Source organism: Apus apus, chromosome Z, assembly GCF_020740795.1.
Source record: "Apus apus isolate bApuApu2 chromosome Z, bApuApu2.pri.cur, whole genome shotgun sequence".
NCBI lineage: Eukaryota > Metazoa > Chordata > Aves > Apodiformes > Apodidae > Apus > Apus apus.
The window spans coordinates 60900952-60917868 of record NC_067312.1 but is presented as its reverse complement, the minus strand read 5'-3'; the positions used below and the strand labels follow the sequence as shown (position 1 = coordinate 60917868).

Genomic DNA, 16917 nt, shown 5'->3' with positions numbered 1-16917 from the left:
TGCCTTGAAAGGTAAAGATAATTGTTCAAATCTATTACATATTCTGAAATGTTTGATGTGTTCACATTTTAGCTGCTGGCTAGCTACTACTGAAACACTCAAGGAAATATCTTGGACCATAAAGAACAATGTGGTTTATGTTAGGACTGGCAGAAATTGCTATTTAAGAAGACTGAAATTAGAGGGAGAGAACTGGGAATTGCCTTAGATAAAAAAGCCATGCACAGTTGAGATATGATTCTGAGCAATCAGCAGGAGTCTGTCCTTCTGACATTTAGGTTAATTCGAATGACATTAGTTAATTTGACATTTTTCTGGTCATAAGTGTATTTATTACCTCTCAATACAGTGACATTTTCTTTGTGACTGAAAAGTGTCAGGTAATTTTCCAGGTGCCAGAAGTGTATGCTGTTTTCACTCTTGGGTAGCAACTTTGCTTTTGATTTATTTCTTTGCCATTTCTTTCAAATTTTTTGTTGAACTCTTCACTGAATATCTGAATACCCTGCTGCTAAAACATGCTAGAGATAATTGCAGGTTTTGCACCATTGTTCCCGTGCTGAAGTTCTTACGGGATATGAACATCTTCTAAAAAGGAAACTAGAAATATTCTTCATTTTGATTGGGCTTCCTTTCTAACTGAAGGCTTTTTCCTTGCTTCAGTCTTTCTTTACATGTTCTGATCTGCATTTGCTAAAGTTCTTCTCAGGAGCTTCTTCCACTGCCTTTTCCATTTCCAAGGAAGTGCTAATTATATTCACATACAATAAGAAAAAAATAAACCAGAGAAAGCAAAAGTAATTAGTAGACTCCAACAAACAATGTCATGGCGTTGATGCTACTTTTTGATGCTGAGGTATTTAATTGTCCTTTTCAGTTTTCCAGTGTTTGCAGGTAATTAAAGTTAAATCGCTGTGACAATGCATGTAATTAGATTTTCTTCCTTCATTTCATGACCCCATTCTCTAGATCTGTACTCTGCTCACTGAACGAATTTACTTTCAGCACTTTCCTGTTGTATTAATTATTGAAAGAATAGTGCGGCATAAAGTATTGACCTTTTGACTGACATTCATTTTTTAAATGTAAGCAGAAGAAGTAAAATATTACCAGAAATAATTTCTCGATCTTTCTTTGAATACAAAAAAGTGCATTGTGTGGAAATTAACTAAAAATGCGTAGTCATTTTATGAAGTGCTCTTTTTGAATTGCACTTAAATGTAATTATTTCTACATAACATAATGGCAGTATTGTGTCATTCCTTAGTTATAGGTGAAAATCTGGAGTTTCAGAATTTCGGACCACAACTGGATTCTATTTCAATTGTCTGTGCAAAATATATAGTCCAAATATTACTAGGTCAGTCCTAGCTTCTGTTTTGCCTTAGCACTTAAGGACTCTCATTTAGCTCTTAATTTTATGTAAGCCATTTGGGTCAGCCTTAAACTACCTTCTTTTACAGGAATTTGAACAATTACTTTTAAATTAGAGCTACAGCTTTTCTGCACTTGGACTTTATTTCAGCTATCTGTTTTAACTGTCAACCATACTATTTTACTTTCTTTAAGGATGGTAAGGCTGTCATTTTTTTGTGTTTGTTTTGTTTTGTTGTTTTTTAATTATTATTACTTTATTGCCTCTTTTGCTTGTAAGTATTCATACAAGAAGCACAGGTGGATACTGAAGGAAATCTTGATTTTATTTTATCCCTATATATAAGAAAGGTTGGTGTAATTCTTTTTTGCTTTTTCTCCTTGCAATTCGCATTGCTTTTTTAGAAAAATATTGCACAAAAATATCAGAATGAAAATGCTCTTGATCTTATCTCCAGTAACAGCAGTCACTGTTACTGATTTGTCTCCTGCTTCTTCATCATCTGTTCTCTAAGCCGTCAAAGTGCTATAAAGCACTGGGTGAATACCATCTTACTGATAGAGACCTTGAAGCTCAGAGAAGGCAGGCAGCTTGGCTAAAGTGGCTCCGTGATTTACTGAGCTTAGGTTATTTCCTGACATAAAGTTGCAATATGTTGTCTTTCAGGAAGACAGGATGTGTGCATACAAACTTTCTTCAATCTACTTGCAGCACTGAGGGCTGACTCTTTCACTGTTAGCAGCCTGGTTTTGGCACCTTAGAAAGTGTCGTTTTAGATAACTTCTACAGATAACGATTTTCATTAATGTAAAAGTTGGTGTTACTTTTCTAATAAGTTAAATACGAACTTTCTGCAGTGTAGCCATACCAAAGAAATTAGTTATTTTTTTAAAAAATCTATTTTCTAAACATACTGTTTATGTCTTTTTTATTAAATATATGCTTGATTATCCTGTTTGTTTTCTTTGAGAAAAGTGGTTCTCAGTTAGGCATAGATTTATTTTCCAAACTTCTTTTGGGGTGGACACTTATTTCATACTTAATGTTTTCCATTCATGGTGTAACTGATGCAAAACATCATGGGAAATGGTTTGAAATATTGTGATAACTGTAATTTTACTCCTTCCTTATTGTATGTAACATTAAAAATTCAAAATATGTAGATGGGCCTAAGCATCTTGAAATAAGTTTCAAAGCATTGTTTACTTTGGTGATACTTCAAAAGGTTGCAAGTGTTTCTACTACTTTTATTTGACATTCTAAAGAGGAGACAATTTTATTTGACTTTGGAGGATGTGACGAGTGCCAAATTGTTGAATTCTCTGAGCAAAGTATTATATAATAGAATCATAGAATGGTTTGAGCTAGAAGGAACCTTAAAGATCATCTAGTCCCAACCCACCTGCATGGGCAGGGACACCTCCCACTAGATCAGGTTGCTCCAAGCCCCATCCAACCTGGCCTTGAACACTTCCAGGGATGGGCTTCCACAAGTTCCCTGGGCAACCTGTTCCAGTGTCTCACCACCATCACACTAAAGAATTTCCTCCTTAGGTCTAGCCCAAGTCTCCCCTTTTCCAGTTTTGATCCATTACCCCTTGTCCTCTCACTACAAGCCCTTGCAAAAAGTGCCTCCCCAGCTTTCCTGTAGCCCCTTCAGGTACTCCAAGGCCACTGTAAGGTCTCCCTGGAGTCTTCTCTTCTCCCAGCTGAACAGCCCGAACTAGCCCGAACTCTCTCAGCCTGTCCTCATGGGAGAGCTGCTCCAGCCCTCACATTGTCTTTGTGACCCTTCTCTGGACTTTCTCCATGAACTCTGTGTCCTTCTTCTGTCAGGGGCTGCAGAACTGGACACAGTAGTCCAGTTGTGGCCTCATTAGAGCTGAGTAAAGGGGCAGAATCACCTCTCTTGACCTGCTGGCCATGCTTTTTTGATGCAGCCCAGGACACAGCTGGTTTTCTGGGCAGCAAGTGCACATTGCCAGTTCATGCTGAGCTTCTCGTCCACCAACACCCCCAAGTCCTTCTCCAGACTGTTTTCGATCCATTCTCTACCCAGTCTGTGTTTGTGCTTGAGATTGCTCTGACCCAGGTGCAGTACCTTGTACTTGGCCTTCTTGAACATGATGCAGTTTGCATGAACCCATTTCTCAAGCCTGTCAAGGTCCCTCTAGATAACATCCCTTCCCTGCAGGGCGTTGACCTCACCACACTTTGGTGTGGTCAGCAAACTTGCTGAGGTGCACTCAGTGCCACTGTCCATGTTGCTGACAAAGATGTTAAACAGCACCAGTGCAAATAACAATCCTTGGGGAACACCACTCATCACAGATCTCCATCTGGACATCGAGCTGTTGATCACCACTCTTTGAATGTGACCCATCCAGGCAGTTCCTTACCCAATGAGTGGTCCATGCATTGAATCCATACCATTCCAGCTTTGATACCAGGATGTTATGCAGGACAGTGTTGAAGGCTTTTGTACACATCCAGGTAGAGGAACGTTGCTTACTTTTCCTTTGCCCACCGATGCTGTGACCCCATTGTAGAAGGCCACCAAATTAGTGAGGCAGGATTTGTCCTTGGTGAAGCTCTGCTGGCTGTCACCAATTACTCATTTGTTTTCTGCGTGGCTTAGCAGAGCCTTCAGGATGATCTGCTCCATGATCTTGCTGGGCCAGAGGTGAGACTGACTGGTCTATAGTTCCTTGGATCTTCCTTTTTTCCCTTCTTGAAAATGGGAGTTATGTTTCCCCTTTTCCAGCATCTTTGAGAAGACATTAAAATTTTGAGTTCTTACAAAGACTGTAATGAGATTCCTGGTAAAAACACTTCAGAAATGGTTGCAGAGGTAGAAGAAGGGCCTGTTGTAAATAGTTGTATAAAAAAATTGAAGTGCTAAGGAGGCCACTGCAAACTATTCCATGCTTTTGGTTTCATAGAGAAGTATGTAGCCCAAGGAATTATTAGGTAGTTTTTGGACTTCCTCAAAACAATCTGCATACATGGTACTAAGTATTTTGAATTACCATGTTCTCTTGCAATAAAAGTTGTGCTTTGGAACTGGCCTGATTTAAGGTAAGACAGAACCAATCTTCCTTTAGTTATTTTACTTTTCAGTTACATCTCTTCTAAGTGACTGTAGTTTCTAAAGTTAACAGCATGTTTTTCAGAACCTGTCTACTCCTAGAACTGGTAGTGCTCAATGTTTACAGTTATTACTAAGGTAATGATACAAATGGTATGCAGAAAGGCTTTTTGCTTGTTACTTATTCCTATAGAAACCAAGGTCACTCCTTGGTTCTGCTAAACTTCTTATCTGACATGTTGGAGTGCTGTAAACAGAAGGATGTAAGAGGGTCATACCTGTGGGGAGGAGCAGATGAGACAGGTGACCCAAAACTGACCAAATTCATTATTTCATCCCATACACATGCTTAGTATAAAGCTGAGAGATTATAAGGGTCAAGCTCTTGTCTTCTGTGACCAGCATCTGAGGAGGACTGTCCGTTCTTCTACCTTCACTCCTAATCTGCATATCCCTTAATCCAGTTCCTGTCTGCCTCTGAGTCCTGTCTGGGACTTTCCCAGTGTCTGCCCCACAGCAGTGGTGGTAATGTAATTGTCACTGAGAAAGCTCAAGATTGGTTTTCTATATATTCTTATATAATTCATTATTTTCTTACTAACATTATTATACCTTTTTTATTTTTCTTCATTGTTATTGTTTCATTAAAAATGTTTTTATTTCTTTCTGAACCATAAGTCTTTCTTCTTTTGTCTTTTTCACTTCCCTTTCTGGGAAGGGAAAAGACCTAATAGAGAGCATCTGTCTTCCATTTAATAGTCAGCCCAGCCCTAAAATGTGACAGGAACCTGAATTTTACTATAACTTCATACAGTATCATGTGTGAAGATTATCAATATAGACATGCAGGTTAGTTTACAGATATATTTTGAAAAGTGAGGTATCTATTTTCATTGCTATTTTTTAACTTCTGTAGGTACTTATTTAGCTTGCAATTCTTTCAACTATTTAATAAATGGGAATTTCATGTGTTAGTATCAAGTTCTCCAGTATTTAGGCAAGCTAAATTACAAAGTGTGGAGCTTGGTATGTGAAAAACATGTCATCTGCAGATAGATGATGCTGTCAGTAATGTTTTTTCTCTGCCCTGGTTAATTCACCACATTTTTTTTAGAAGTGGAAAAACTAACATTATCTTGTATGATCATAACAGCTTTGCCTTTTTTCTCATTTATTTTTTTAAGGGCAATATTTCTTTTTTATGTTCATTGCTTCCTTGCCCAGCTTTTGGGGAAGAATCTCTGTTGAACAAATTTGGCTGAAACACTGCAGGAGTGCTCAACCGACAAACTTTTAAGTTTGGCGATGCTGTGATGGAGAAAGTGCATATACTTGTGGAGGCTGTTTTTCTTTTTTTTGCCCAAATTATTTTTTTCTGGTTTTGTTTGTTTGGTTTTTTGTGTTGTTGGTTTTGGGTGGTTTGTTTGTGGTTTTTTTGGTTGTTTTTGTTTTGTTGGTTGGTTGGGGTTTTTTTGTTTGCTTGTTTGGGTTTTTTACCCAAAATTTTTGGTAGGACTGTGGTGTAACATCTGTGAATGGCAACATTCCTTTTGCAATTTAAATCATCTTCCTGTGAATCAGCTATGTCTGAAAATGAAAACAAAGGAACACAGTATAGAAATAATCTGTAGAATCTGAGTTATCCTCATGAAAGAGGTATTTTTAAAAGGTCAGAATATGAAACAGTACAAAATTTATATTTCCCAGAATGTAGTTGTGGCATTCTCAATTATTTTGCTGCAAATCAAATTACAGAATATTTACATTCTTACAAATTTGTTTACACAATAGCAGGAAAGACATATAATGAAATACAGAGGTGGTGTTTTTAAAAGAGGTGTAATTTGAAAGAGTCAAATAACAAAGAGACATCCTGTAGGATTATAGTCAGATTATGAACATTAAACTTTTCAGTGAGTAGCTCTGCTGAGTTCCTTTGGACCATTTATGTTTAGCATGTCATACACCAAAGCACTGAAGTCTGGATGTTGTTTTGGTTCCAGAAGCAAAGGGCATTTTTAAAAGTGCATAGAAGATTAATCTATTTTAATTTAATTTCACTGGAAATTGACCAAGACAATGTGCAAAATATCTTGTAATTTCCTAGAAACTGCACAAGTATCTTCAAGTTTACCTTACAGTCACAATATAATCTGTGACTTGTTTCACCATTTTATGTGGACAATACAGAGAAATATCATTAATATGCCTAAATATTAAATGTGAAGACATGCAAAGTGAGCAGAGGTTTTTGTGACATCTCTGAACTCTTTCAGGCTATCCATTTGTGACAGTTGCATGGCAGTTATTCCCTCTAGTATTTAGAAACGGAGTGCTCTTAAGATGTCACTTTAAATTAAAGCCAAGATTTTGAACAAAATAACTTATTTATATTCCTGATTTAAATTTCAGTAGCGTGCTGAAACTAAATCAACCCAGACTACCTTCTCTGTCAAAAAGGTAATTTCATTTCTACAAAATAGCAAAAATAGTTTTGACTTACAGGCAAAAGTTGCATGTGCCAACTGGATCAGCGATCTTTTCATTGTCTCACTGCCTTTTCTGTCTAAGATTGGTTGTGCAGTAACACACAGAGAATGCTCTTCTTCAGCGTCTTACAAGCAATTTTTTCTTAGCTTCAGGAATGATGGGTGAGATGGCAGAATGTGTTTGTATTTATTCTCTATTTTTGGTGTCTTTTGTGTTCCTTTAAAAAAAAATAAAAATCACTTATGGTATATTTTCTGGAAGAAATCTATTATACATGTAAACAACTACTGCCTATGATAAGCAGGATGACAGTACTTGCTTATTTCATTGTCTGAGAGCTGAGAAAATTAATTCCCAAACAGAAATTTGGGGGAAGGGTTCTTAAAATAAGTTCTAGGTTTTTCATAAAAGCCATAGAAGGATATGTTGTTTCTCTGATTATTTTGAGGTGCCTGTAGTCTAATTGCAGAATGCAGAACAAACCAAGAATTGTTGAGTGTGCCTTGTGAGATAGGTGTGTTAACTTTGTAGCCTTTCTGTGCTACTAGGAATGCATTATTTTCCAAATATAATTTTGTATTATGCTGTGTTCTGTTTGGAGTAGTAAAAGTGATGATGAATAAATCATCATAGAAAAAGTAAAAAGGATATTGTCATTAAGGGAGGACTGAAGATAGCACTTAGAGCATTCTGGAAGACCTGTAGTCATAATATTTAAAGTAAGATCAGAAATCAGATGCCTGTCTTTCCTGACTTATTTTGTAAAATTTCAAACAGCAAGTCTTTGACCCCACTAATGCAACACTTTTGCTTCCATCAGTTCTGAACAGCTGAACAGGATCAACTGAGTTGTCACTAGCCTGTGGCATCTCCAAAGCAGACCATGAAAGAAGAACTTAGCCCTGAGATATACTGAAGGGTTACTTTTTTTACTGGGGTTCAAACCCTGTGTAAATGCTTAAGGTATTTGCTAAGAGGGTGATGTGTTGGCAGAGAAGCCAATGTTTATTAATTTAATGCAACAGTTTGTAAGAATTGCTGACATTCAGGCTTTTGGAAATGCTGACCTTGAATTACACATAGAAATGAAACTCAATTTCTTTATGCTTCTGATGGCTTGGAAACAGCCCCCAAGCTCCCTTGCACTTATAAAGAGAATAGGTACACTAATTTCAGTGTCTTGGCTAAATTCCAGTGAGTAATTGCATTCAGCTTATCTAAATTCCTCTTTCTAGTTTGAATGGGTTGAGATGGTTTACATCTTCAGTCTTACACTACTGTTTATTTTAGTAAGTGTTGTTAAATAGGCTTTGCAGTATCTTGTTAGTAGCTGAAATTATTCCAAAGTGTTCATAGGGTTTGCAAATTACTTTGACAGCTAAAAAATAAATGGTTGTATCATAGTATCTTTATCCTTTTATGGAGAAGGGGTTATGAAATATAGTGGTTGTTTTGAAAGGTACTTAAATGTGTTCTTTATGTATACTTATTCTGAGTTTTTGAAGTGTTATTTAAGGGGTAAAGGATCTGATTTTTTTTTTATATTAACTGTGGAGGAACATTTCCTTAACTTCGAATTAAAATTGTTCAGGTTGATTTAAGATACACAGGTGACAGACAAAGAATTAAGATACCTAGGTAATGCAGAATCTTTGATGAGACTGTTGCTGAAACAGCTCCACAAAAGGCAAGGCAAGTTTTAGACCTGTTGGCTGAAAATGAGGGAAATTGTCCTTTTACCCAATCGCATATGTGAACAGTAAATATTTCATATATGTAGGCAATTTTTTCAATAAAATATTCTTCCCATATCTGAAATATGTGTTAACTGTATTAATTTGGTTTGTTTTCTATATTATTTTGTCTCTGTCTTACCAACCAATTTATTTGCTAAGTTGATACAGCTCCTCATTGTGTGTTTTATTCATTCAGTGATTGTGCCTAGTTTCTGATAGACAGTCATTTGATGAGTGTCCAGTTTGTGATAGACAAAGGCTGCCCTTACTGTGTTTCAGGTGACTAAGGATGCCTTATTTAGATACTGTGCCTTTCTGTAGTAAAGAGTAGGGTAAAAAGTGTGATTGTTGAAAGAAGCTGAGGAGACAAACAGTAGCAGGGAGGTGTCATGATCAAGTATTCTTCCTCTGATCTCCATCACTGTGCTGTCTGTCTGTGGTATTTTCATCTCATCCCAATGGATATGCAAGTTTTCAGAAGAATGGTTGGGGACCTCTTGTTTCCATCCTCTCTCACTCTTCCTAGGAAAGAAGAAATTTGGTTACTGCTGCCATTACTGTTAGAAATAGAAGGCTGCCCTTTCATATGGTGTCAGCTGTTTTGAGAGCTGCACACTTACAGACTTTTTGTCTCCACAGTGTGAGGCAGAGTGTAGGCAGCTTTTCTTCCACAAAAGTTGTCTTGCAATCATGAATGATCTTCTTTTCTCTGGAATGCTGATGGTCTTAAAAATTCTCAGCATGACCCCAAGAAATGAAGTGTAGAAACCAGAAGACAGAAGTATTCTCAGCTCCTACAAAAAAAACAAACAACAAAAACACATGCCTGTAGGTAGTCCATGGCGTGTTTTCTCTCAACCTCTGTAGACTCTGTGAAGAATGTGACTGTCAGCTTGAGACAAAGTGTGGATATGTTTCTGCTCTGCTGATCAGGATACATGCTGGAGAAACAATGGACTGAGTTTACCCGGGTTTGTAATTCCTATCTAGGAATTTCTAAGTAGGGACTGAAAGCTCCCTCCAGTGTAGATCTCTCTATACTTGAAATAACTAGGCTTCCTACTCCATCATGATGGACATCCATACATGGTTCTTGTAAGGGTAGCATAAAACCAAGCAAATGTTGAGGCACAACAAATTAAAATATTAATTTAATTTTCATTTTCTTTTGCATTTCATCACATTACATATATTGATGTCAAAAATATACATTTTCTGTCCTAAATCAATCTATTCTCTTTATGACTTTTCAATACCAAAATGAAGAAGGTAGTTTATGAAGGCTAGTAGGTGTCCACTAGCTTCATTCTCAAATCTGGCCTAGATCTGTTGCCCAGCATGTGGACTGAACTTGCTCTTTAATATCCAGGTGACTATTAACATCTTTCATACAGTAAATAAGAATTCTACAGTGTGACTACAAATTAAAAATTGGATTATAGGCTTCCAGTATAGTGTAATAGCAAGCATACTCTGCTAATGAGGTGCTAGGTATCAGTTATTTTGTTTTGACAGTCAGATTACAGAGGTAGAAACTACAGACCTGGATTTTGCAGACATGGAATAATCAACTACTTCAGCAATCTTACCTTTAAATATAAAATATCAGGTGTGACTTTATAGTAAGTAATAGGCATTCATTGAGTAATTTGTCATACATTATGCCAATTAATTTGCAGAAATAAGCTAAATAACTGCATTAAATTAAAATGAGTTTTAAGTGCAGATGACCATTGAATTTCTATTGAATAACTGTATGTCATCACCTATTGCAAACACTACTTTCAAGTATCTATGAATAATAGGTATGTTCAGGGCACATACATTTCTATGTGCTTTGAGACCACTGGTGCATTTTCAGTTTAATTAACAGTTGGTAATTTTGTAACCTGATTAAAACTATAGTGTATTTCAGGTAATGATTGTGGTAAGCAGCTTTAAAATTGCAAAAGCATTGACCTTCACTCAAGTGGGTGAAATGGATTTTAGAAGATGTGATTTTAAAATTATTTAATTAAATTTACACCTCTGCTATTAAGGTTTTGAAAAGAATACAAATAAATTTTTATATAGTGGAAAAATCATAATGTTAGTATGCTGTATTCTTTACATATCTAACATGCATTAATCTTCTCAATTTCTTAAGTGAAACATGGAATTTAATACTATTCATTCATGTTTATTCAGCAGCTTGGATTTTCCCTTTTGTAAATGACATATCTTGAATATTTAAGAATGAGAGATTGCATGTAAAAGAGATGAAGGAAAATGAAGCCTTACAAATAAAAGGAAAAATGGGAAAAGTGAAGAAGGAAAGTACTAAATGAAGTGAGGAATGGTGAAAAACCTCTGGCAAGGAGAATGGAAGAAATATTATGGTGGCCAAGGGGAACGAGCACTCATTTTTTTGAGAAAAAGGCAAAATAAAAGACAGTTTCTGGGATGAGACTAGAAAACAGAGAACTGACTTGCTCTTTTATAATGATTTCTTAGGGATTATTGTACTGTACCACTTTTTTTAAGAAGGAACTGGTAATTTTTGATTAAGAATAGTGACAATGTTGGTAAAACATTAACTTGTTTGGCAAATTATATATTAAACTTATCTGGAGATGGAAATTTTAGGAATAAAGGAATAATATTTGAGTTTTCATACAAAATCTAATAATGTAAACTCTATTATGTTTCAGCCGCTGTATCTAAACTCAGTCAAAGCTTTTGGAGATTATAAAACAGACAATGTAGTTGTTGAATTAAATGTATTTTTCTTAAAAACCTTTACCTTGTGAGACAGTATAGAATGGTTATCACTTGAGGCAGAGTGATAAATAATCTTCCATCATGGTTTAAGTAAGCAAATAGTTCTAATTGGTGACCTAGCACATTATATGGATGAATGTAGTTTCTAAACATCTTTCACTTAGAACTTGACAAATAATATTTAACCAAGGTAAATAGTGTCAGTGACTGTACAGTATTTGTACATTGTACAGGATTGTGTGTGTGGTTAGAATGTGCAATAAAACAAACAGGTAAATATTTTAATTTTTGTTATATCTTTGGCAACAACGATTGTATTTTCTTTCTTGTGTTTCTACAGTAACAAATGTGCAGTTCTTGTCTCTGATGGTAACTCGTGGGTGTTGTAAGTTTTATACTTAACAGTTGCATAAGGTCATTGGCTACTGAGCAAAAAGGAAAGTAGGCAACCCACCTCAGAGGGGAAGGAGCTGTGTTTTGCTTAGTGTAGGGAAGAATTATCTTGTTTACTATACTGATCTATGTATTTTAGTATTGTTTTCTATCTTTCAGGTGCAGTTAAAACCCAGCATTTCAAGTCAATATGTAATTCGTACACAGCCAACAAACACTTGTCTGTCTACACTTGAATGTGCAGCTGTTGCTCTTACTATCATGGAAAAAAATTTGAGTATACAAGAGGTATGTAATTATAAACACCTGAGTTTTTCTTTTGTGAACAGTAGAGGGACAGTGAAGGTACTTATCTATTAATGTCACATTTGACAGTAAAAATCTTAGCATTGTAATGGTTTAGTTGCATAGCGAACGAAAACAAGAATGTACCAAAAGAAACTATTTCTCTTCAGATTTTTCTTCTGATATTAGCTCTAGTATGTTCAGATTACTGTGACTTTCTAGTCATGTTCCAAAAGTTTCTACAGTTTTCTTTTTCTTTATTCAACATTGGTGTCAGATTGCTGAGGAAACTTGTTAGATATGAAGGTCTTGAAGAATTGTTTTGCTACTCCTCTTTTCAGTATGTAAAATTGTAGTATGGTGTTTTTTGTTCTGTCCCATAATGGAATTAGATTGGCTCCTTTGCCACTAAGTGTTGTGTGAAGATAACACTGTGCAAGATGACTTTTAAAGTGCCAGTTAGGGACAGATTGTGTCCTGTACCAGATTGTATTTTGTGCTGCAAAGTCCACCAAGGCTGAATGTTGACTACTTACCTTACAGACCAGTTTTACCCTGGTAACCTATTTTGTGTATGGAGTAATAGAACATTTTTTGAAAACAACTGTGACCTTCTCCTTAATTAATCTTTTTTACATCTTTTTTTGTTTTTGTTTTTGTTGGTTTTTCTTCCTCTTCTTTAGTTGTGTGGTGCTTTCCCCAAACACTTCCACTTCTACAAGTTCTCACTGTGCAGTCTACAGGTTTATTTGTCTCAGGATTTAGGTTCACCTGTTCTTGTATTTTTTCTCCCTTTCATCTTGTTTCCTTTTTTTTTTTTTGCTGTTCAGCATTTTTCTCTTGTACCTTTTATGAATTTTTAAACTCAGCACTCCACTTCCTTCTTCTACTTAATTTTTCTTTTCAATCACATCTTCAGCTAAGATCTGAGTTTAAAATTACTGGGTTGACAAATGTCATTGTGAATAACTGGTGCTACATTCTAAACAGTTTTATTTAGTTAAAGAGTCAGGTAGGATTCATTCCTTTTTAACATGTATTGGTCTTGGAATGTTTACTGGAGTCGGATAACCATGATCTTTTTTAATAGATCTATATTTTAAAATGATCCTCTGAAGTCAAAGCACAGCAAGGTGATCTTTGACTCTCAAAAACACCAAAGCTGATCCAGTTGGAGACAGGGAATTCAGTATGTTACTGAATGGAAAGTAGTAAGTTGTTTTCTGCAAAAACTAGATGACAGAGATGATCTGAATACCCCTCACAGCTAACTTGGAAGATTAAATGTTTTTTTAAGCCAGTCACACTGACCTCCTACACTCTTGCAACCATGGAATGTGACCCTGTGGGGTATGTCTTCCTACCAGCCAGCTCACAACTCTTTCATGTCATTGGAGGAATTTGGGACTTCACAGTTCTTGAGTTTGAGTTTATCCCAGGTCAGAGAATACTAATTGGACATTAGCCTTTTCCTTGCAGTTTATGATCTCTCTAGTCTGTGATGGAAGAGGTTATTAAGATAATGTTCTTCTTAATCTTTTGTTGCTGACATTCATAGTACCAATTTAATAAGCCTTTTGTAAAAGGCCTTTGAGTAGTGTTACAATATAGACCTAGGTCTGCAATCTCATTGTGTGCCCAGAATGTAGTGCAAAAGGGTCTGTGAAAGGGATTTAATGGTCATTCACCACGTTCTGGTGTCCACCCTGGGATGCTCATATTCTTCTCCATCAGACAATTAATTTTTTGGTACTTGACCTCTGCCTACTAAGAAAGGTTCCCAGGTCAAAAATTGCTTCTGCAACTGGCATAGTGTAGATTATGCCACCCCTGTATCTGCCTCTGTGATACTAGAGTCACCTCAACATGAAACTGATTGCATTTAGAACCATACTGGAACAAAGTGTATGGCAACATAAGAAAATATGGCTCAGAAATTGGAACACTGCATTAAGATACTTTTCTAATTTTTTATGACAGTGCAGCTTTTATGTTACAATAAGGTAATTACTTAGTGTAGAAGTTAAACCTATGACAAATTGTAAATACTGAAATTAAAGTGGGGTTTGCATACTTGCTTTTTCCTTTGATGTGCTAGAACAGCATTGGCATGTTTTTCCTTCATTAGGACATCTGTGTTATTCAGGTCTATTGTGAATGTTTTGTTAGTGTCTACCGTTCCCAGTCCTATATTCTGTTTTATCCCGACCACTCACAGTTGGACTGGCCTACTTTTCAAAGACAAAATTACCAGGTTCTCAAAGGTGCTTCAGTAAATGCTGTAATAGCCAAGAGATTCATAAGCATTCTTGCACTTTTTAATACCCTCTCTGAATTGAGTGCTATTGCTGGTATTTCAGATGGTGAATTGAAGTTGAGAACTGTGGAACTTAAGAATGGGCACTTGGTTTAATGCCCAATATGTCACTTGATTTTCCTGTGTATACGGAAGAGTTGTAGTTTACTTGGTTGAAACGCAGCTCCTGCTAACTGTAATTACATTTGTGATTGCATGAGGTCCTGTGATACTGGGTTGGGCAACCAGGAAATGAAGAATCTTCAATTAGGAACTGCTTGAGATAGATTTGGTTTGTGTGGCTTCATTAGTCTTATATAATAACATCACTGGGCAGAAGCAGGGGTACAGTCCATTCTCCAGGATAGCAGTCCAGCTGCCTTGATCATGAGTCCCTCCTACCTTTCTACAACCCTGCCTCAAGGTATTTTCATGCAAGCACAAACAACTTAGTTATTGTTAGTTATTTTATTACAGCTTGTTGGCGGAGCCACATTAATTAATTATAGTCCATTGTGAAGGTCAAGTTTAAGCCATAACTTCCAGTAATGTGGCTGGAGCTGAAGTCAGGATTGAGTGGGTCTAAGGAAGGAGTAAGGGATAACAGCAGGTAGTTGGATGTATTTTTACTATGTGTCTTCTTTTTAGTACATCTCTTACTTAGCTGTGTCCTCTTTGTCTCCAAAGGTTATATTTTATTGGCATTTATCCAAATGATATTGATCGCATTTTAGAGTAGTCCTTGAATACAAAACCTGGAATGACTGATGTCTTTAAAACAGCTTACTAAAATAGTGGGGTTCTTGTCTCCCTCACACCCCTTTATCTTTCTACAGACTATACTCCGTCCACTTCAAGCTTTATGTGCTTTCCAGCTTCAGCATGGTGCCCAGGTCCATCACAGCAAGGAGCATCTCCTTAAAAATGGCTTATATGACAAGCCAATGCCAAAGAATAAGCGGAAACTGAGAAGAATGGAGCTTTTGGTGAATAATGTTAAAATATAAGAAAACTTTACTGGCAGTACAGTGGGATTTATTTGCAGCTAGCAAATGAATATGAATATGAATTTAATCCAAATGATTGACTGTACTGTAAAAAAACAACTTTCAGACCCTTCACAGGCAAACGTGACAAACAGTAATGGACAAGTTTTTTTTTATTTTTGCAGTAGGCCAGGTGCCTTTGTTGATATGATAAAAGATCATTCTTATTTCCTATAGAAAAAAAGAAGACTTTGAGTATAATTTAGAGTTATTTCTTGGGTGACAAGTGTGATCCTCAGAATTAATGGATAAATTTCCTTTGGAGAAGCTTTTATCAATATGAAAACACAAGCAATATGAATGTAATGGAATGGTAAGACTTCAGCATTTAGATGTATATTGAATTTCTGCTGAGCATTTTAACTTCAGAATCTAATTACAGTAAATTTTCAAACTGTAATTCCTTGTATTACGTAGTTCAAATGAACATCAGGCATGCTATTTGTATAATCCTTTTTAACTTTGAAATTTTAATATCTTACATTGTTATAATTCCCCTTTTTTATTTTTTTTGGAAATTTATATGCATTTTCAAATGCAGTTTGGTTTAGTTTCTCTATCAGACTTAGTTTTTAAATTAAGCCTGTATATTTTTTTACCAGAACCTGAACACTTCTGTCGTTTTTTTAAAAACGTGACTGTAGATAAATGCATTTTGGAATTATAACTCAGGTACTTCACTTTTATTTGAGAAAAAACTACTCTTCCACAGAAGGCGACGTTTTATGGCTATGGATATGTCATACTCATACCCTGACAAACTATGGTTGTAATACTAATGGAATTAAGCCCAGTGTAAAGAGCCTGTAAGAGGGTATGATGCAATGACAAATTACTGCATCTGGATGCAACCTACTAACTTGGTTGCAGGTTGGTTAGATTTGTATGTGTGCTTTAATTAATTCTTCTAATAGTGATACAACTGTACCTATTTCTAATGGGAATTGCTAGAATTGGAATAATTGGGTATTTTTACATGCTTTGTGAAGTAATATTTTATGATTTGGAACAACAAAAAAAGGTAAATAAAGGTTTTGATGTTCCTTTCTTCGCATTCATAAATGCCTCCTTCATGACAGAAATTCAAATGCTCAATGAGTGTCTTTACTATTGGTTACACTTTAGGTAACAATATGAAGCTAACTGGGTACTAATTAGCCTTAGAAAAAGATACTTTGTCTTTGATTTATGAGCTGCAAGGCAAGAAACTACAGAAGTGGGGGGTGTAAACACAGCTACACAATATATTAACTGAAAGCATTTCTGCAATTAACAAGAGAGGTCAAAATTAGGTCAGAGATTAGCTGAGAAGTTTTATTTAACCCTGAGCTAATCGTGACCTTTTGTTTAGGCATTGATTAGCAATTTAATTTGTCTGGCTGTGCTAGCAAAGTTTATATAACCTTTTCCAGTTCCCCCCCCCCCCGTCTAGATAAATCCTTTATCTG

General features: G+C 36.0%; 1 protein-coding gene across 1 annotated transcript in view; it reads left to right on the top strand.

The window, feature by feature from the left end:
• Positions 1-16516, top strand: part of DTWD2 (DTW domain containing 2) — an 88771-nt gene extending 72255 nt beyond the window's left edge. The window contains exons 5-6 of the mRNA XM_051643347.1: positions 12002-12130; positions 15260-16516. Coding sequence (XP_051499307.1) covers positions 12002-12130; positions 15260-15430 — 300 coding nt within the window. The 3' untranslated portion in view covers positions 15431-16516. The remainder of the gene's footprint in view (positions 1-12001; positions 12131-15259) is intronic.
• Positions 16517-16917: the final 401 nt, after the last annotated feature.